Raw genomic sequence first — 23,171 nt, 5'->3', positions numbered from 1 at the left:
TTATCCAACCTTTTGAAGAGATCCTATTACAAATCTTCCCAGCTGTAGTGACTGCAAATCATGTCAAATTTTGTCCACTGAACCTCAGCCATGACTGCCCATCTACCTAAAAGTTGATAATGATTAGCAATTTCCAAATTGAGTGTTGAGCACTAAAGTATTTTTTGTATCATGAGCACTTAAGTATATATTTGGCCATTTTCCATTGTGGCAACATACCGCTGCTACTTTTATGTCCCTCGTATCGCTCATGGTCTCTTATCTTGGGACTTTAAACAGTTATTACTACTGACTACATAAAACAGTAGAAAATTTAAATCATGACCATAAAACTGTGCAAATATTGTTCATAAAAACAAGGAAGGAACTAATAAGAAACATAAAGAACTTATGTAAGTTATAACCTTAACATCACGGACAACATGCTATGTTGTTGTTAAAAATGTTATGGACTAATTGAGCAAACTAGTCCATAGTAAAAGTAACTTGGAATGGAGATTAATAATAATAAAAATATTTAAATGTATTTTTTAATATTGTTGCTCTTTTGTCTTGTTGCTAGGGAGGTTGATTTTCTACGTTGTAATGAACTATTTTTAAAGTTTTAAAATAATCTACAAAATAATTTGGTATAATTCAGTATTCCTTTATTTGGTCAGCCGCAATCTAATAAACCAAATAGTGTATAGTCAGAGAGTCATTATCAAATAATAGATCCAAATTAATTCCTGATGCCTGGGTTTTTATTTTATGTTAATGACCGACTCCCTGTACGGTATCCCTTTACATATTGGATGTCAAAGTCTCATTTCCATGTATTAAGTAAATCCAAGATTTATTTCTGAGCTCAAGCTTATATTTAACTCACAGCTTACACAGATTATATCGCTCCACATTTCCAATATCCTGCCGCAGTCACATTTCACACAAAGAACTGTGCCAAAGCAACACCATTTAAACAGAAAATCTCCTAAGGCAATCTGTACGATTAGCAAATAAAAAAGTAAAAGATCTTAAACCAGAACACGCAACAATAATTGGCCAAGTTAGACCACAGTGATTCAGCAGCAGTGGAGGAATTCTCACTGCAGCACTACCTAGGAAAGCGAGGGTGAACCTCCCACACTAAATTTGTAAGCTCCCAGGGATAATGGCACTCACCCACATACCCACCAACACAAACGCCTTCAAAAGAATGAATAAAAGACTGAAATATTTCACCAAAAGGTGACTTTGGAGCAAATGGGACAGCCTTACGTCATACCACCTCGCCATGACAGCGAGCAGTTCACAGCAACGGTTTGTTGCGTCACATCTCGTTTTCAGCACATTTAACTCAGCCACAACACGTCTACGCTTGTGTGCATGGCTGGTCAACCGCACTTTCATCAAGAATGTTCTATAAACTTAAGTTTCAGGTGCCATGAGCTGTTACATAAAGATATACCGATATACATTTAAATTGGCTAATGAGCTGACTTAGTATAAATACTGAGAGTAAACAAGTAAATTGGAATTTAACGGTTTATTTTGATGGCAGCAAAGCAAAGGTTACGGTTAAATGTTTGAGGGAAAACATATGGACAAAATTGCATGCCTGTCTAAGAGATTGTCTTTTAATTAAAAGTGCTACAATCCACAGACGGGCACCTTGCCACTTAGATCGTATCCCTTTCCGCTGAGTAATCCACCACTGAGAGTTTGTTTGTCTCAACTGACCGTTCCTAAATCCTGGAAGACTATCCAGTAAGTCCAGAGTTGAATTGCTAATATTTTCTAGGATGGACCATTTGTGCTGTCCATGGAAACTGTAATCAGTAGGTCTAAAATTGCTGTTCCTTTTTTCCCCAGCATTTTCCAATGTCAAACGGAACAAAGCATGAGTCACTTTGGTAAAGCCCTACAACACATTCACCCTTGTCTTAAAAGTCTTCAATGGCCCATTTTTACTCTGTGGCAGATGGATGTGCCCTTCAGTGTCCTAACAATGATATCATGAAAGCTTAATGATGGATCTTCCTAAGCCTAATAACCCAACACACTGCCACAAAACATTTCAATTAATTAAGATTATATACTGAAGGAACTTCCATCTCCTATTATAAAGAAAAGAAAAGCAGGTCCACTCTGCACCTCTACCAGCTTTAGGCTACAAACTGTAGCAATGGAACAATGACTCAGCAGCTGATGCTGTTAGACCCACTGATGTCAGTGGGTGTTTCTCTATGTAAGAATCCCACCCAGACAGCTGTGCCAGAAAAGAGAACCAAGGAAACACTGAATCATTTCAGAACCGTGAAATGACAACCAAATGTATTTAAAATAGTCCAGTATTTCCTCAAAAGCTAAGAATGATTTAGACTATCAACTCTTCATGGTATCAATTAGATTTATTTTAGTTCAAGCAGGTCTAATTTAGTTCCCTGATGTTGTTTGTACTTGTATGATGTAGATGAGTTCATCAAGAGCAAAACAGTTGAATATTAATACAGTAGATTCAAATGTTAGCTGTGCCAAATGAGGCAAAGAGTCATTTTGTTAGTTTAATTACCCTGCACAATGATATTCAAACACGGAACGATTCATCAATTTAGTCATTATTTTTCATGAATGGTCCTTAAGCAGCTAGATGTGCAAACGTATTGCAAACAGAACGAGAGAGAAAGAGGGAAAGAGAGAGAGAGTCACAGACAGCAACGCTGAGTCACGGAGCGGCAAACAAATCAGAGGCTGTGTCTCAACCTACTGACAAGCTAGAAAATATTTATGGTCATCATAGTCAAATGGAACATTGTCTAAGTAGGCAGCTTGGTGGTAGGGTTGATAATTGTTTATGAATGTATCAAGATTTTATGGGATATTATGTATATAAATTAAAAGAAGAGTGACAGAGATGACTGTATATTTACTTATGAAAACCTGCTGAGCTGCTTACCTAGAAAGTATTTTTGGGCATTATAAGGTGTGTGGAATGCTGTCTAGGAAGGCAACTTACTAGATTTTGAGATAGAGCCAATATGTTGCATTATTTCGATTTTAAATTGATTCCAATTGTCGAACGAATGAGTCTTTTGAGTCGGTTCTTTTCATTGAATCAAAAACATAAATCACATCCAGTGTAGTTCAATTCCCGAACTGATGACATTTGAGTCACATTAGTGAATCAAAACATACTGTGAATAGTGTAGTCCAATTCCAGAAAGAATGACTTCGATTTTTTAGTGAATCAAAACAGCGGATGAATCAGCGGTTCTTACGAGCCGACTCTTTAATGTATTCATATGACTCATTAATGAACCGCAAGTTTTGTATTTATAACTAGATATTATGTCATCATAAACTAATAACGGTGTTGTGTTATGTTATACAGTAGGGCTAATGGGACAAAAAACAGTTCATTTACTGCCTGTTTTATTGCAATCTGTGGTAGGTTAGCTATTTTTGGAATGAACTGAATGAACTCGTTTTTTTTTTTTTTTATGAAATAGCCTACATATGCTAGTTAGGAAAAATATTTGCATTTAATGCCTCCAAAATATCTTTGAAATCTGAGTAAACAAGATTATGTAAACAAATATTTCGCAGAATGACTGTTTAGTGGAAATCTGAAACGATCTCATCATCTGACTGCAGCAATAAAAATGTAATTTCTTTTGTCCAAATATTTTTTCCGCAAAAGTACTAAAAGAATCGTTAATGAACTGAAATCGTTTAAATATTTCCTCAACTTTAACATTAATATTTCAGATTACGCTTTAAAACTTTTGAGCATATTATTCACAGACAAAGACTAACACGTTTAGCATCTTAACACAATACGTAGACGTGAGTCATGCTGCAAATAATCATTTGAGGTGATCACTTTGCACAAGCACAAAATAATACAAATTAAAACAACTTTAAATAGCAACTGTCAAATACACAATTTCACAACCTGTTAAACAGTCAAATAAAACAGATCTTCAAAGCAACAAAGTTAGTCTGTCCGCGCGAGCTCCGTCCATCACCTTTTAATCCAGTTAGTTGGATAAAGCACAGGAAGATGTTCATCGTACACTCTGTCCCCAGACATATGTCGCAATTACAGGTAGATTTAAACGACTGTCTGGGTGTTTAATTACCTAATCCTTTCGCCGTCACTGAACGCCTCAAAAACGCATTATTATGCGCATGTCGTGCGCGCCATAAGCCCCGATAACCCGACCAAAGTCATAAATAATGTCAAGAAGAACACAAATATGCGGTCAAATAAGGATACGCACCCTCCAAGACGTCACAGTCTCATAAAGCAAAGTGTCACAGACACTTTGTAGCAGCTCGCATCGCAAGACTCTTTGTCCCGGCCACTGCGACACTGCGTAAAAGTCACGCCAGTCACCGCATCGCATGCTAGAACGCTGTCTCAGTAGTCTGCATGACAGAAAGTGATACATACCGTATGGTGATGCGAGCCACTTTAACAGTGCGTCGTGTGTCTCGCGACTGATGGCTGTTCAGGAGCGCAGTCACTGCTGTGTGTGTGGGAGGGGCCGGGGAGTGTGTGAGGCTGGCAGATTTGGGTTCTCGAGCAGAGCAGGATGGTTGCAGCAACTCTGGCTGCAGCCACCCGCCGATTAAACTACAGATGCAGCTACTGTCTGAAGAAGAGGGGCAGGCGGGGAGGGGGAGGAGGGGGAGTTAGTGATACTTTCAATGCACCACAAGTAACCCTTTCATGTCTTGTCTGGTCTGGACTTGTCTTATTATATTATGTTATGTTATATATATATATATTATATTTAATATCTTTTGTTTGGCTCCTTTTCATGCATTTGTGGGATCAGTCTCACTGATTTTCTTTGTTTTATTGGTGGTTTGTTCTGGCTGCTGCATTGCACCGGCCTCACGCAAGCTCTTTATAAAGCCTGAAATTGCAATATGGCTGAATCACACACCCAGTCATGTGATGGTGGCATCCATGAGGCGATGGCCTGCTCCATGTAGAATAAGGGTCCATTTACACAGGACATGTTTTTGCTATCCATTGCCCTGCTTTTCCTTTGTTTTTCTATGTAAACAACATGCGCTAGACAGATGTGTTTGACCGTTGCTCTTGCATCTAGTGTCTTTTGCAGCATTTCACATGACACAGTGTTCTAAAAAATGCCGCAGTCAAGTTATAAGAAGTTGAACTTGCATTTTGTTTTGTTCCATTGGCCTGTGTCTCACAATTTTAACCCCCAAAACACCCCAGACAGCAACAAAGTGTCGGCCCAGATCCGGCCCTCATCTGGTACGCGTGGAATCCACATACCAGATGTGGCCCGGATCTGGGCCGACACTTTGTAAATACTTATAAATAATTTTGGTGCAGTGTTTTTTTCTGTGCCCCTTCTGTTCAATTTCCTCTCTTTGGAACAATCCACATTATTTTGTAATTAATTAATGAATCATGTTGTTTTCCACCTTAAAATGCACTGGGGAACTTAGTGTCATAACCAGTGCATCAATCTAATGATTTATTAAAAACATCATAAAGACAAAGTATGCTAAAATCAGTGTAATTTTTATGCTATGGTTTTGTGCTTTGACTCAAACAGAATCTGCAGTGTTATCAGTATCCAAATCATAAATGATTGAGCAGCCTCAATTATGCATGTCTGGCCTGCCTCTACTCTTTAGGATGTCAGCACAAACTGTATGAATGAATGGCTCCAAAACACTATTATATTATGTCTTTTTGAAGAAGAAAAAACATTGTCAGTAACTTTAATATAGTACAGTATATACACTATATTGTTAGAAAGTTTGGGGTCAGTACGTTTTTTAATATTTGTCTCTTTGAACCAAGGCTGCATTTATTTGATCAAAATGCAGTAAAAACAGTAATATTGTGAAATATTATTAAAATATAAAAGAAATGTTTTCTGTTATTATTCTTTATAGTGAAATGTAATTTATTGTGATGTCATTATCATTAGTCCAGTCTTCAGTGTCACATGATCCTTCAGAAATCATTCTAATATGATTTATTTTGTGTGTAACATTATAGATGCTCTTACTGTCACTTTAAATCAATTTAATGCATCCTTGTGTTATGTTCTAGTTCTGTTTTCTGTTCTGATTTGCCTGAGTTCGTTCTGCTAGTTTGTTCCAATGGTTCCTCATTAGTTCCTCACCTGTTCTTATTTCTGTTGATTACTCATCTGTGTATTTAAACCCTCTGATCATGGTTCTGTGTCATTTCAGTTTACTACTTGTTTATATTATTACTCCTTGTGACTCTCAAGCGTGTTTCCATTTGGATTTATTATAAAAGACTGTTTGTTTGTACTCCTCCTTTGTGCTCTCATTACAAACACCCAATACGTGACATCTTGCTGAATCAAAGTATTGTAAATACAGGAGTCAGAATTATATCTGGTTCTGGGTATTTGACTGTAAATCCCCTTACAGTATTAGTAATATTTAAAAGGTAATGTAGTAGCCTATAATATATAATCTGAAATAATTTTCCACATTTCTATTTTAACCAAATCAAGCAATTATTCCCAAAGTCAAGGTTAGTAACAAAGCAGGATTTCTGAGAAAGTTTTTAGGGTTTTTTTTTTTCATTGTACCAGTACCTGCTCACTTCACTTACTGTTTGTTGTTCATCCATAATGTATGACAGCCCTCTCTATGGCCAGCTCACTGTAACTATTTTCACAAGAAATCCCCTCTGAATCATGATCGTGGTAATATTCATAATATAAAATATTTTTTAAAAAGGCCTAAGACTGCATAGTCAAAATGTGTCTAAACGGAAACTCAAATCAAGATCTGTCTAATCAGCTTGAGTGTTTGTTTTGTTCCTCATTTCAGTGCCTGAGCGGAGACACGAACGTCTCACTGGTCTTTTGTATCAGTGAAAAACAAAAGCCCACTGAAGATTGCTCAAACAACTGAGGGGGATTGTGTTTGTCTGGCGCTTACAAAATATTGTACAGACCAGAACTGGATAAATTGATTTTCAGAGATGGATAATATTTGGTGAATTTATTTACCTCAATGTATGTGTGTGATTTTTTATTTAATTTAATTTTTTGGTTTCAAGAGCAGCAGTCCTTTCCTGAACCGACTTTACATAAGCCTACTTTAAAGTGCTTTAAAAATGTTCAGAGGTATGAAGTTTTGGCTCAGGGCCTTAATTATCAGTCTGTCTGAAAGTCATGTGATCGTTCACTTCCCCCTCAGCATCAGTGAAATTCATAATTATGGCTCTGTGCTTGTATTATAAATAGGTCCTGCTAGAGGCTTCAGCTCTACTGTACCAATTTCCTTTGTGTGTATCCTGGGAGGAAAAGGAAAGAGTCAAATGACCATAAACTTGGTCCTTGTTGAACTCACAGTGACACTATTACAGAAAATGACTCCTTTTTTCCTCTTTTAAACCATGAAAGTAAAGATTGTGTCTATGCATGCAAAATCTACATCAGCAACATAAGCATAACACTCTTTAAAAGTGTTTGGGGTTTGGGTAAAGAATTGCTTTGAGGGTTTCCGACTCACGGGAGACATACAAACTAGCAAAGAAATCCCTGATAATAGAATCAGACACCATGAGAGGGAATGTCTGGGTCAGATTCTGGGTATAGCGCCAGCTAGGTGCTATTAACCAGGGCACTCGTAGAAGAGATAGACAAGGTTGAGGGGTCGAGGTTCGGCTGGTTACTTCACTCTGATGCCTTTGTGATGAATGGGAAAGCTAACAGACAGCTTTCTCCAGGTATTCTAGACGTTGTGAGAGAGTCTGAGGGGAACTTGCGAATAAGACGGGCCAGAAATATCAGAAAATTCTTCTCCAGACCATTACTTTCCAGCCTGCAGACAATCAGTCTTCTTAAGCATTGATTCATAGAGCATAACGGTGGTTGAAACGTCTCATTTGGCCTCTATAATAGGATATTCGAGGGGATGAAGCCTGTCAGCAGTTAATGCGGGATATGGTCACAGTTTAATAGAAACCAATTATGGCAGAATCTGGCATTTTAAAAAAACACAGTAAAAACAATTACTTTAATTTTACTGTAGGCCATCATGTCATTTCTCAGAATACGATAGATATCATAAATCCACATAGTGTCGTTATATAAATAGGGGAACAAGAGTTGTTGCTTTCATTGTGTGCATATAGTACTTCTCTCCTGACAAAGTGCACTCATTAGCTCCTCACATCGGCGCTCACCTTGGCTCATGCCAAGATGCAGGTCACCATGGAAACATAGTAGAAGAAGAGAGGAGGAGGTTGAGTGACTCAGTAAAAATGAAAACACTGATCATGCCGTTTCCTCGCCCTGAACCTCCCCATCAGCCCGTTTTAGAAGCTAAACCTCAAGACACCGTGGCTCTGACTGATCGAGGTCATTTCTGCTGTGAGACGGAAGGGACTGAAGTTATACCTGCTGATGTTTTCGCTTTTATATAATCTGGGAGATTGTTGATGCCTCATTTCCTTGGTTCTGTCAGACACTGAAGGGATCAGTCTTGTTACGCAGCACCTTTTAAACTCTATAACCTTTAAAATATGAATATGCTTGTGTTGTAAAAAGTATTAAAAAAAGGCATAACACAATTTAATAATATGCTCTGGTCAAGCTCAGACACTTAAAACCAAAGGTGTGTGTGTGTTTGTGTATATAAATATATAAAGTTAGTTTTTGCGAGGAATAGACAGTTAATTCACTTTTTAAACAATTTTTTTATATTTGAAAAATGTAAATGTGTTATATATATATATATACTGTATATATATATGTGTGTGTGTGCGTGTGTGTGTATAATCTGTTCTCCATTACTTACAATATCCATTAGATGGTTCATCATTTTATATTTATGAACAGGACGGGAAAGGACTGAGAACACAATTTAAAAAATAGAGTATATCCTTAATTCAACTTCAAGTGCTTATATGGCCAAACATTTTTAGCAAAATATCCATCAGTCCTAGACAAAGCAATTAATTTAGCCAATACTTTATTTTCCATTTTGTTACCAATCGGAATAGAAACAAATCTATTTGTGCCCTAGGACAGCCACTGAATTCCCATTAGCTTGAATGTAATTGATCTATGCTAAGGTGCATGCTGAATATGATAGGGTACAATCAATACTGTGGACTTATTTGAACCATCAACCCGGGAGCCTTATGTCGGACAGGCCTTGAGCCACAGAAAAGCACAATCTGAGACATCAACCTTTAGTGGCTGTTAACCTTGTATCACCCCACAGACCAGTCATCACAATCTAATCGAAGCACACATCGTGCCCTTCAGCAGGGTCAGAGGGCGTCTCTCCACCTCCCAAGCACATTTGGTCATTTTTGGCGTTGCAGTTTATTAGTGGTGCTCTTTTGTTCTAACTCTAGTAAGCAATAAACTTCTGCGCATAATTCACATACTGTGCTACACACATACCTCAGATAGTGTAGCTTATTAAGGAGAAGTGTGCTATTACTATTCTAGACCGTCAGATTTATGATTTTTGCTGAACTTGCAATAAAATGAACAAAAAAATGCTTTAAGGGGTTATCGGTTGCCCATTTTCCACAAGTTGGTATGATTCATTAGGCGGGTCTTCGTGTAAAGTTTGTAATATACTTTGGTTAAAATTCCTCAATGGTTGTGTAAAACAACACCCTTTTACACCATATAAAAGTGAATTTTGCATCCGATGACCCCTTTAAAAAATTCAGAACAACATAGAAAACACATTGCAAAACTATCACAGAAAAGGGGGCAACAAGTGACTGTCTTTGTGTTTGAATCATAGAATCATTCTTTCAAGCGATCTGTTCAAACACTGATTCATTCAGGAAAAAATTGTTATAGGTACCTATTTTGAACAAGTTCTTACTTCACGACCGCTAAAAAAGTATGTTCTATATAGTATGAGTGTGTGTAGTATGAATGTAATCTGGACGTACTACATTCGCCATGTTGTCATGTGACCTACCAGCGTCAGTTACGCTTCACTGCCATTCATAAACCCTCTTTTCAGAACTTCACACTTCAGAATTTCGCCGGAAGAAGTAGGTCATCCCAGTACTTTTTACCTACTCTTTTATGAGTCCCATGAATTCGGGCATACTTCTTTTGTCGCATACTGTTTTTCGCCTAATATATAGTAGGGAAGTATGCGGTTTCGAATGCAGACACTGTCTTTGTGAGTGAGTCATTTTCTTTCAAGCGATTCGTTCAAACACTGATTCATTCAGCAAGTCATTGAATCATATACTCAACTGTGGTTCTGAATGAAATGGAGGAATGAAACAGCCCTGTTGTGTGTTGCTATAGGAGAAGCGCAACAGTTCTGTTGTGGCTTCATTTCAAACATCTAGAGCTTTTGTTCCCTACAGACCTTATTTCAGACATTTAACTAAGAGCGTTTTAACACCTATAGATCGTTTGTTTTGCTCCGAAACAGGGACTTAATTTGTTGCAATGTTGCATTTTCTTCTTAAAGGACAAATCCAGTGGGTACCTAGGGGTAATTAACACATGGTTACCGAGTCGATCGTTCCCTACGATGCGTTTTCATGAAAATCGAATGTATAGAGTTTTATCTTTAAAAACAGATTAGCTCATAACACTAGTATATGGGGCACAGAGTAAGTCAAAATAAATCGCTAGTTAATACCACTAACAAGGCTCAAAATAGCCTCACACTAACACGGTAACATAATGAGGGTCCTTACATACAAACCGAAGCATTGAGAACTTTGTAAGTGTACAGACAGTTTAATAAGAAGATACTTTATAAAGACAGTACATTACGCGTTGACATGCAGGATCCATCTTGGAAAACAGTCTCGACTAATCGAGCCACGAACGCCGTGCTACGTTAGATTTCACAAACGTAATTCCTATCGACCAGCTATCCTTTCGACGGCGTTCGTGACTCGATTAGTCGAGACTGTTTTCCAAGATGGATCCTGCATGTCAACGCGTAATGTACTGTCTTTATAAAGTATCTTCTTATTAAACTGTCTGTACACTTACAAAGTTCTCAATGCTTCGGTTTGTATGTAAGGACCCTCATTATGTTACCGTGTTAGTGTGAGGCTATTTTGAGCCTTGTTAGTGGTATTAACTAGCGATTTACTTTTACTTACTCTGTGCCCCATATACTAGTGTTATGAGCTAATCTGTTTTCAAAGATAAAACTCTATACATTCGATTTTCATGAAAACGCATCGCAGGGAACGATCGACTCGTTTACCATGTGTTAATTACCCCTAGGTTCATTTTTCACTGGATTTGTCCTTTAATTTGGTTCGCTTTCACAAGGCAACCTTTAAACTCTCTCTCTGGATTTCCCAGCGGTGTCTAGAGGTTAACAGTGTCAAGACACACGCATACACTATATGAATGTTATAATGCAGCTAGAGCACAAATCAAGGCTTCATCAGGACAGCATTCTTGCACGGAGAAGCACACAATTACACAAAATTCTAAGATGAAGAGGTGCTCTTTTGGTTTTCAACTGTGATAACTAATGTGCTCACTCACAGAATCAAACACTACTGCTATTTATATAGTACATTTCCCGTTATGAATTGGTTCGTTGGTCCTTTGGCTCGGATTGCTCTCACACCTCAAGCGAACCGCCCCGAGACCACCACGTTCAGGCAGTCTCAAAGCGATTGTTTTGGTGCGGATACGAGCGCGATTGCCGTGTTCACACATATACCTAAACGAACCCAGCCAAGGGAGAAACCGCACCAGGTTCCGAAACAAACGCTCAGGTGTGAAAGCATCCTAAAAAACCCATTAAAAAAACATTGACTTCAGGATGATGGAACTGGAAATGCTAAAACTAGTTTCCTGGTTTTGGCCTACAGAAAAACATAATTCCTGCAGCACACTCTGATTATCATTAATTCAATACTGACTGTGATTATGTGATTGCAGTCAAGTGCCTATATATTCGGAAAACAGAAGCACTGTTAGTCGCGTGATTGCCAAATTATGTAGCCATTTACATTGAATTAGTCTCCAGGTACTGTATAATTCACCCCATCAACAGCAGATTAAGGTTTAAAATGGGTACTAAAGCACTTTCTCTAGCCTTTTATCACTTTTATATCGAAACCGATTGTGCCACAGCTCAAGCCCCGTCCCACACACACACACACACACACACACACTGCAGCAGTCAAGCAGGGCTCTGCAGCTCCTCTCCTCCTGACACAGCTCTTTGATTAGCACTGTGCCAGGCAGCACCCGTGCAAACACACATGCTGACTGGCTGCATGTTGTGCGTGCTATCTGTGAGCTTGCTGTAAGCAACACTGCAGTGTGACCTTGGGCTGGCAGCATGTGAATCAATAGCTTGATTCCCAACTTTTCATTGAAAATATTTATTTATGTGTAGCATTAATAAATGAAAAGAAATGTATGTCTTAACCATGTAATTGTTCATTTATCTTTGAGCTTTCTCTTTTTATAGTTTATCTTCATATATATACTTCTGACTTCATTTGCATTCAACACTGTTGCAGGATCTAGACGTCACCCTTTCAATCGGACTGACCTCTGACCTCGGCTGAGAACTGGGCGGAATGTCTGGTTATGAAAAGCTGTAGTTGTTGGTCCAGGTCACATTCTGACACATTGATGTCCCAGGATCGGATACCTGCAGGTACAGAGAGAAATGTGACATGATCAATATGAGCACAGTACTTAAATATTAGCTACACAATGTTCATCGATCAAAGTACGCAATGTTCATCCACACCCTCATTTGACATCTTTCTTTCATATATCATCCTCCTTTCTTTTTTCTTTTACAGTTCATTATTATATTATTATAACAATTTGTGTTGAAAAATTTAAATAGATTTCCTTTAAAAAAAATTATGTATATCATTCCATTTTATTCATTACAAACTATTACATTACTTAATATTTTATATTACTTAATATGATATAATTTTGAGTAAAAATGTTAGTTCAAAAATGAATATTTTTTTATTATATTTATAATATTAATAATCTACTTGTAATATTAATCTTTCAAATATTTAAATTATTCTTATTCTTCTTTTTTCTCAATTTCTTTATTTCTTAATCAATTACAGTTCAAATAAACCTTCTGTTTGTATTCAGGTTTAAATTCGATATTTCAACCCCGTATTTTCAGACATCTGCCATATAGTTCTTCACATGAGATTCAGTGTGTTATGCTCAGAATATTCATTGAGTATTACATAAGATCCCGAAAGTTCAGATGTCTCTTAAGCTCCAACTGTGCTGAACTTCAAAGTGTAAATTGGAGAATTAGGGAATGAAATGAACTCCATGACTCTTATCTCTCCTCGGCTGTGTCCTTCCTCATCTCTTCTTCATACAGATGAAGGGGCGGTTTCCCTCAGATTCTATTTGGCTTTGTAGATGAAGTGTAAATGTTGCAAACACTGCAGTGTTTGTCCTCAGAAATGCTGTGTCATTGGGATTTAAAACAGGTAATGACCGCAGAGATGAACGGATACTTCTGTTTTCTCAGAATAAGATTTACACAGTCTATAGAAACACAACATTCTTTACAGTATTGATTTTATTCTCATCGATTTGCTAATTGCTTATTAAAATTGTTTCTAAATGTCCAAACATTAGAGAACGTTGCACGATTGTAAATGTACTGAATGTACTCATACTGGGAATTTGTCCTCAGCCATTTAAATCACCCAAGTTAGTACAAACACATTAGGAGTAGTGAGTACAAACACAGACCATGGACACACACAAACAAAGCATTTTTGCTGTGGCGCCCGGGGAGCAATTAGGGGTTAGGTGCCTTGTTAAGGGCACTTCAGTCATTTCCTGTCAGGATTGAGAATCAAACCTGCAACCTTCGGGTTACTAGCCTGACTCTCTAACCAATAGGCCCACAGACAGGTTCCTCAGGTTTGTGCAGCTGGTAGCTCTGATTTGTTACTTTAGTCTATATAATTTATAGACTTATGAGCGGTTTTACACTCAAAAGTTAAGCTTCATGTTCATTGGAAGAAATGCTAGTAGTACTAGCTACTAGCTAGTAATTTAGCAAAGCCACATTTTTATGACAATAAAAGTTGCCAGAAAAACATATTTTAGAGTACTAAAGCAAAGGAGCTACAATACATTTTTTTTTAAAGAAACAGCAATCTAGATGCCATATGATGAAAACTTTGTACTTTTAAATTGCATGTATTTTCTGTAAACTATAGTTACATGATTTGTGCACAGTGAAAAAAATTCAACACACTAAAATTGAAATGTTACATTAATTTGCTGATTTTAAATCAAAGTACTGGTGATTTTTGGCCACTTTTAATTACAGATGAATAAATCAGAGATGAAAATCATGCAAAAATTATGGAAATTCCTGTGACAACCTAAAAGGCTGGAAACAAATATGTTTTAAGAATTCTACAATAATACAGTGTTTCAATTGCTTTGACAATTACAACAAGAGCTAAAGGGCTAAAATTTTCAAACTGTTCATTATACACAAGCTTAAATGTGACCCTGGATCACAAAACTATATATGTATATTTGTGGCAATAGCCAACAATACATTGTATGGGTCAAAATTATCATTTTTTCTATTATGCCAAAAATCATTAGAATATTAAGTAAAGGTCATGTTCCATGAAGATATTTCGTAAAATTCCTACCGTAAATATATAAAACATTTATTTTTGTGAGTGAATGCAGCACAGTCGTGAACATAAATGGACAATTTTAAAGGCGATTTCCTCAATGTTTACATTTTTTTTATTTGATTTTCAGATTTTCAAATAGTTGTATCTCGGCCAAATATTGTCCTATCCTAACAAACCATACATCAATGGAAAGCTTATATATTCAGCTTTTCCAAAATATTGACCCATGTGACTGGTTTTGTAGTCTAGGGTCACAAATGTTCATGAAGATGATTCTATTGAATGCACCTTTTCACTGACTCGTTTATACTTGAAAAGATAAACAACATCTGCTGTCATATTAATCACAGCCCTATAGTAGCCTAAGTTTAAACACGTGCCCAAAAATATACTGGTAAATAAAAAACATTTGAAACAGCAATAATATCATGAGATCCCCGACCTTAAAAACTGCAGCTTCATCAATTTCATCTAAAAATGCACAATTCATGGCGCAGTGCTCAGTGCAGTCACGCGAGGTCGCCGCAGTGTGCTGATCTTACTAGTATGCAATAATGGTCTCATCAGATATTATATCGCTCAAAAGAAGTACAGAAGACAAGAGATGTGTAATTATGTCCTTAATTATGCTCCATTAAGCTAATTATATCTTTGGGAATGATTTGGAAATAGGCATTTGCAGCGTCGACTGGACTGAAGAAACGTCCATGATTAAATGAACACGTCCCCCACAGCAGAGTATGCAGTCTATAGCTGTAAACTTGCGTTAAATCAAGTTAGACATGTCTAAGATTTATTTTAAACAATATCCCATAATTAATTAATAGAATACAAGGATAAATACTCGTTATCTGGCATAATTCTCTATGAGTAGCTACATATTTAAATTCTGAGAGAGAAAATATTCTAATAAAGGCATATTTATTGTCAGAAGAGGCATGCTTTCAGTAGCAGAGGCTCACCGCGCTCTATGTGTTGTCTGGCGGCGTGCAGCTGATGCTCTGTCGCGATCTCACCGATCACTATGAGCATGTAAAAGTTTCCCTGGCGTGAGGTCGGGCCGCGGCGGCGGGGATGCTGAAACTGCTCGCGGTCCTCGTCCTCCTCCACCGCTGCCAGCGCACCTCGTACTCGGGGCGGGATCTCCATGGAAACAACCCCTGGAGCCGACGCCAGGCCCGCAGTTATCTCCATGACAACTGCTGCCACCTGCCCTGTCTGCAGAGTTAAGACCGGGAGGGCTGCTGCTGACACCAGGCGAAACCAGGCGCTGTTTACCTGCCTGTGATTGGACGAAAGACCATGCAGCTGTATGATGTCACGCTCGACGCCAAAAAATAGACGCCAAAACGCCAAATTGAATATTCATCTGTAATTTAACTGTTGTTTAATCAACTGTTGTTTAATAAGGCTTAATTATTCCTGGTGTTACAATGGACACTGGTTTTATATATAATGATTTAATTCAACATTCAACAATGAAATTTAAAATAATTAGGCTATTCGATTGTTATAAAAATGTATTTTGATATATTCAGAAATGTAATTATATATATATATATATATATATAAAATGTTGATGAATATAGATAACATTAACTTTAACAATAACAGTAGTTTTCAGGACATTAAATAAAGTAATCAAATGTAAAATAACACTGGATAGTCTTCACTGTATAAATTAAACATAGATTAACTAAAGTTATTTAGTTCAGTTATTCAGTTCTTTTTTTTTCTTTGTCCTTTGTTGTTTGATTATCATCAAAGACAGCAGAAGAAATGTTAGGCTGCTGTCACTTTAGCATGATGCACTGACACACATGCATTGTTTTTCTCTTCTATTTACGTTCTTAAGCCATAACCGATTGTGTTTACTAGAATACTCCCAGATACTGGCATTTTAGACACAATTTTGTGTGAATTTGTCCATTTCCTTTATTATTATTAATATTATCAGTCAAAAGGCGATGATATGTGAAATAATACTAATAATAGACTGACTTACCTGCATAATAATCCTTTGAGATCTGCATGGCATGTAAAATTATATATGATGAAGTGGGGTTAATAGAACGTTAAGGGAACGTTCTATGAACATTACGGGAAGGTTAGGGGAACGTTCTGCAAACCTAAAAAAAGATACATTTCTGTCACGAAACCTTCGGCTAACCAAAAACAAACGTTCTGAGAACCCAAAACGTACGTTCCCAGAACGTTCTTGGGAACCAAATATGGTTAGCTGGGATTAAATGACAAAAAATAATTAAAATACACCAGAGAAAAGTGAATAGACACATGTGTGTCCGAGTGGTGTAAGGAATGACCTCTACATGTATTTTTTCATTCATCCTTAAAGCTGCATACATCAGACATTTCCTAAATGTCAGTGTAAGGCAACTAACGATATAAAACAGAGAGAGAAAAGGAGGGAGACGAGATGAAAATAAATAAATAAGAGCTTGGGCTTTCCCTCTGAAGGTGAGTTTGCATGCAGAAGCACCTGCCTGGTCTTGGGCTGGATTTTCCAGTGAGTCAGCAGTCTGTTAGTCTAACAGAAATGAGCCCATACTGCACTCTGCTGGACTTAATAGACAAGTGCAGTACTCACATTTCTGAATATTTTTGTAACAGTAATTGTTGTTTGTCATTTATTATAATGCATTTACAAATTAACAGACAGACTGCATACACAACATATCAGATATAATAAACATAAATGCTTTGTTTGGACAAAGCAGTGAGTCAACAATTTTGTAACCTCAATGACTCCATAATTGTTGTCTGATTCCTCAGCTCCTCAGCACCTCTGGGATTTAAAGTACAGACACTTTACTGACAAGTCCAAAATTTAGCTGTTTGGCCACTACTGCCCTAACTTAGATGCTGAGCTGATGAGCTGAAATGGATCTGGCAGTTTCACATAAGCTGAAGAGCAAATGCCTCAGAAATCCAGACGACAGGTAGGATGACATTGCAGTCCTACTCTATGATCAGGTAATGCTGGTATTTTTGGCTGCAGTCTGTCATATTGGATAGTAGCTATCTAGAACGGCTCACCCAGAATGCAAGCAGAAGGATATGATCAAGGTAAGTCATGGAGTTTGTGCTTAAGGTCCAACATCGGTGAATCTCAGCATCAGTGAAATTTGTATTTGAAATATAAAATATAATATAAAAATATAAATCATAACTGATTCATTTTTATTTTATTTATAATGTTCATTGGCATATTTTCATATAATTTGTATTAAGTTATTGTAAATAAATAATACATTTAAATTAAAATGGTAAAATATGTTACTTATTATTTATATTGATTTATTTCACTTTTTATAATATTTATTGATGTATTTTACATAATTTATATTAAGTTCTAAATTGTTGTAGCTGCAAGCTATTGGAAAAAGGCGCAGAATGCAAGCAGACAGAAATTAGCAAAGCAAGTCATCTGAAGGTTGCGCTTGAAGTCCAAACCTGAATCTCAACATTAGTGGAATGAAAAAGTGCAAAATTGGAGAATTCCTAAACAATAACAATGTGTCACCTAAACACAGTGGCACATGCAGTTGAATCCTTTATTATTTTATTTTATTTTATTTTAAAGATAATTATTTTAAATATATTTTATTTATTATATTTTATTGTATGTTTCATGAAAATATAAAATTATTAAATAATCATTTAAAATATTTGAATCATATTTATTAATGTATTTTTAAAGTTGCGGTCCGTAGTTTTTCCTCTTTGTCGCCATCTCTGTTCGAAATCTGCAATTGCAGTTATTCGCGGAATTATCAACTTTATGTGGGTTGTGCTTCGGCACGGCACAGCGCGGATGAATCTAATGTTTTGAGGAGAATGTGCGGCTGTCAGTCACCGTGCCGGTCTGGATACTGTCATTCGCAATCACAGATTCTACTTTTTGGAAGTATAACCAACATAAGAATTTTCACCGGAAAACGTCATCAACATGCAAGTAACATCCACTTTTGTTCTGACCAACTAAGGGGAAAAAAGCACAAAGTAAATTGTATTAAATCTAACCATCACTTTATCATATAACGTCAAACTGTGCAAATTATACTTTGTTCTCAAATTGTTAATGTTAACAACATCAGCACTGCGTGTCTACATTTAATGTGTATTAGGGCTACCTGTAGTTCAGTTTCCATTTCCATCCATTTCTAATTGTCATACCAACAAATAAATGTTCCTTAGAACTGGTTCTCTTTGAAATACAAACACACATATCTGTAATCAGATGCATATTTAAAACTGGATTATAATCTAATTTTTACCTTTCAAAAGCCCTTCCGATGTTTCCTTGTTTCGCATGGGCCCGGTTGCAGTCTCTTTTTTTCTGTAGCCGATCCGAAGTCCGAAGTCTTTTGCATTTTACAACGGTGAATCTCCAGTTGTCACTGGTGATTGTCGTTTGAACCTTTCTGGATCCGCCATCAAATTGATAAGTTTAATTATATCAAGTGCTGTGAGAAAAGGCTATAAATCTCCACCTCCAACATCCTCACACGCAATATAGCTTACTAGCCGGGACATCTTCTTTATGTGTATAGATGTGACATAAAGACATGCTCGAATTTCCCGCGGAAATCCACCAGTACCACTGGAGTTAAAAACATTATTACAAGCTTACCGTTTTGAATCGAGCTAAGGCAAGCAGATAGTTTTGAACACTGGCTGGTTATGTACTTGCTCAAAAATTTATTTTGGATAATTTTTAACCCAAAAAAGTTACGGACTGCAGCTTTAAATATAGGCATTTACATTGTCAAATATATTTTACATTATATTTATTAATATACTTTACATTTATTTGATGTTGAGTTCTTATGTTAAGCTTCACTAGAATTCCTTTCTATCAAGCTATCAAACCGTATTAGATCTTAGACCAAATTTGTTCTTTCTGAAATTGAACCTTAGTAGTACTGAGCAAATAACTGAGCTCTGCCAATGTCAGTTTCATACAAGAAGCATAATCTCCTAGCGGTTACTGTCTTGATTATGTGGCCATTCAATTAACCTCACAATCACCAAGTGATTACAGGTATGAACATTTTCAATCCTCCACATTGACAGCAGCAGAAATCCATTCAAGGACAAGGTAGAAGTAATTCAGCATTACCGTCATTCAGCTTTTCAAAGCCATTTCAAGCCTGGCCCAACTTTTCTTTTATGTCTCTAGGGGGCAACATCACACCCTTTTTTCATTCCAAAAATGATGAAATATTGATCTGCAAAAGGGGTCTTGGGTGCAGCATACATTTGTGGCATCAGTGACAAAGCCAAGCAATAAGTCTTAAGGCACACATAAGCACCTTAAAGAAGGTGAGGACGGATGTAGCCAGTGTTGGGAATAACAACTTATCAAATAACCATAAGATCAAATTGTCTGTCTGAAATAGTTCCGGACAGCTGAGTCAAAGCAAGGCACTTCAAATATTGATTTGCAGCTCCTTTCTGCGAAGACGCCAATTCATGTTCATTAAATTTTGACATAATTTGAACAAGTCAGAGGGAATATTGAACTCGAGAGTCAAGCATTTTTAACTTTTTTTTTTATTAACTTATGCTACATTTTATTAACTTCGAACTACATTATGGATTCCTTTTGAAGACTCTGATTTCTTTTGAAGACTCTGATCACAACAATCAGACTCTGACTTGTATGCTAAGACCTCGCTAGCAGAGACAGTCTGAAGTCTGAACATGGTCAGAATCTTGTTTAGCTTTTGTTTAGAGCAAATAGCAACTAATTGATTCCAAAAAGAGAAAGAAGAGGTAAATACAGCACTTACAGGCAAAGGATAAGTATTTTCAGGTCTGTAACAGATTGAATGACAACATGATGCTTATCCTGGTGCTACTTTATGCAGTAGGCTATTTGGAAATTATCCACTATTATTATTTTCTAACTATTGTTTTTTTCCTTACCTACATATTTGTATGCTTCTCCTGTGGACATGAGAGGCATTTTGAGAGTAGCATTTTGTATCCTTTTATTGGCCTAGTGTAGAAAAAGTTGAAGAATTGATTTGTTTACACAATGCAATTTTTTTTTTTATGTATATGCCCTATGTATGCATATGTATGTATGTGTATGTATGTATGTATATATATATATATATATATATATATATATATATATATATATATATATATATATATATGCATGTACGTATTCATTTATTTATTTATTATTAATTCATTTTACAGAATCTGAATATGGAATATGGAAACTAAACCTCATTAATGTTTTGGAGGTGAGTCCAGCTATAAAGGGGCAATAGACTCTATTAATCCTATTCTTATCTGGACGCTGCCAAACTAAAACCTTTTAACAAAAATGTAAAAAAATTCAACTAATTGTGCAGAGTACAATTTATTTATTTTGAGTTATTTTATTTATTTATTTAGCTTTACTTTCGTAGAAACTTTCCCAATCATTTGAATAATCCTTTACTTGTATAGGCTATCTTAAAGTTTTATGGCAAAAAGTGGTCTTTAAAATCATTTTTATTGTCTTTTTATCAAAAACATAATCACATTTTCCATATTATGCAAATGTAGAAGTAGGCAACTGATCCACATACAATTTTACAAAACAAGTTTGCACTTTAATGCACAAAACAGCAGATTAACATTAAATATGACAGTATCACATGTTTACATCACAAATATTTGAAGAACAATTTCTTTACAACTTTGCGTCAGTGTCTTCAGTCTCTTCACTTAAAAAAATATTAATATAAATAAAATTGTAGTTATTTATGATATATAATGCATATGGATTCCCTCAATCTCATGACAATCCATTCCGGAATGTGTGTTTTTCATCACAAACACTTTAACAAGAAAAAGTTGCAGAGAGCTCCGCGCGGACAATCGCACATCTTTCCGATTCGCGAGCCTTTTCTGATCGCGCACTGCTCCCCCAAATCACACTAGCAAGAGAAAACAGGAGAGATCATGTTACTTTTGCCATAACAGCATTTGAGTCACTGCGTAAAAGCGCACTCGGTAAAGACTTATATTTGGATACACGTAGTGGATCATACAATAATAGGAATTTTCATCTAACAAATACTGTTTATTGATAAACAAATCGATGTTTTATTAAATGATGAACATATATAAAAACAGCCAAGACAATATCCATGCAACAGTACCAATGTTGCGCAATGACCAATGTCGCCAGCACAAGCAACACGCACTTATACGCAATGTTAAAATGTATAATATAAATATACCATGGGAACTTGACCAAATTTCTTCTCCCAAGGTGGAATTCGTTTCGTCTGCAGCTTTTCCAGAACTTCTTGCAGAGCCCCGAGCTGGTTTGACAAAACATGTTTCTATTCAGTCCCTTCAGTCAAATCTCTTTAAAAACATGGCAATATAATATTTCACACAAAAAAATCAAGCAAAAACTATTAAAAGTTGTGGCACTTTTGTGTAAATACACGATGTTGTCTAAGTTAAGCTTTCTTTTGCGCAATAAAAAGATGAATTACTCACAAGCTGTTTTTCACTTGTCAGGTTTGGGTCTTTGGGGTAAAAGTCTCTGATGGCTCTCGTGTCCAGTTCCACCTCTATCTCCGGCTCAGATTCGTTCGCTTTGGCTCCGGTCAACAAGCAGAGCAGCAGCGCGCACACAGCCATGCGCGTCCTCAGACTGGAGCTCTCCATGGTCCTGAATGGAGAGAGCTTTGGCACTTGAGCGAGCAACGTCGTTGTACGTCTCTGTTAAAAGTTTTGGCGCAAATAAACCATCTCGACAGCCTTGCACCCTTTTATGTGCTCCAAAGTGCATGCATTTATGTGATCTGTTGTCGCCCCGCCTTTATCATTGATTTCGTTCGCACGTAAGCGCGATCATTCATTGCGTAAATGCGCTGGAGACAAGTCATCAAATGCGTTAATGTTGCCCCCGGAATGTTATGTTTTCAACTTCACTAAGGACATATCCGTTTATGTGTTTTGACTCAGTGGTGAGGAGCAGATGAAAATACCGCAGGCGCTGAGGATTGTATAAGCGCAGCTTTTGAACATTTTTGGGCATGCATAGCTGTTTAAGTCTGATTGCATAAGACTTTGTATGAATATTCATATACATGTCCATTCAAATATCTATCTATCTATCTATCTATCTATCTATCTATCTATCTATCTATCTATCTATCTATCTATCTATCTATCTATCTATCTATCTATCTATCTATCTATCACCCTATATTTTAATGACTATTATATTTGAAACACATGCATTGGAAATTATGTGGCTGCATAAATTAAATTTGTGATATTTGCTTTATTTAGCATTTCAATGCCTAAACTTCTCAGTAACTTCAAATGAGAACTTCTAAAACATTCTAATATTTGAAGAGTGATCATTTGAAGAGTAAGTTTGCTTAATAATGATTTGAGAAAAGCTGAATAATGCTCTCATTTAATTGCAAGGAGCCAAGAGCCATCTGCACTCTGAAAG

The 23,171-nt window shown here is 36.6% G+C and overlaps 2 protein-coding genes across 4 annotated transcripts in view; both read right to left on the bottom strand.

Annotated features, from left to right (window-relative positions):
* The window catches only part of map1ab (microtubule-associated protein 1Ab), a 35,762-nt gene extending 19,881 nt beyond the window's left edge, over positions 1-15,881 (bottom strand). Inside the window, exons 1-2 of one of the 3 annotated variants that reach the window (XM_084094251.1) lie at positions 15,628-15,881; positions 12,553-12,654 (exon numbers count right to left, since the gene is read on the bottom strand). In XM_084094251.1, the coding sequence (XP_083950377.1) occupies positions 12,553-12,654; positions 15,628-15,859 (334 nt within the window). In that variant the 5' untranslated portion in view covers positions 15,860-15,881. Of the gene's footprint in view, positions 1-4,262; positions 4,640-12,552; positions 12,655-15,627 lie in introns of those variants that run through there. The other 2 variants (XM_084094252.1, XM_084094253.1) reach the window with 2 other exon arrangements.
* Positions 15,882-21,269: 5,388 nt separating this feature from the next.
* On the bottom strand, positions 21,270-22,487 carry cart2 (cocaine- and amphetamine-regulated transcript 2). Its single transcript, XM_084095280.1, has 3 exons — positions 22,202-22,487; positions 21,934-22,017; positions 21,270-21,627 (listed from the first exon to the last, which is right to left on the bottom strand). The coding sequence occupies exons 1-3, from the start codon at positions 22,370-22,372 to the stop codon at positions 21,520-21,522; spliced, it is 363 nt and encodes a 120-aa protein (XP_083951406.1). The 5' UTR covers positions 22,373-22,487; the 3' UTR covers positions 21,270-21,519.
* Between the last annotated feature and the right edge of the window lie 684 nt (positions 22,488-23,171).

This window comes from Abramis brama (genome assembly GCF_963993115.1).
Source record: "Abramis brama genome assembly, chromosome: 20".
Lineage (NCBI taxonomy): Eukaryota > Metazoa > Chordata > Actinopteri > Cypriniformes > Leuciscidae > Abramis > Abramis brama.
This window is presented reverse-complemented; position numbering and strand designations above follow the sequence as displayed.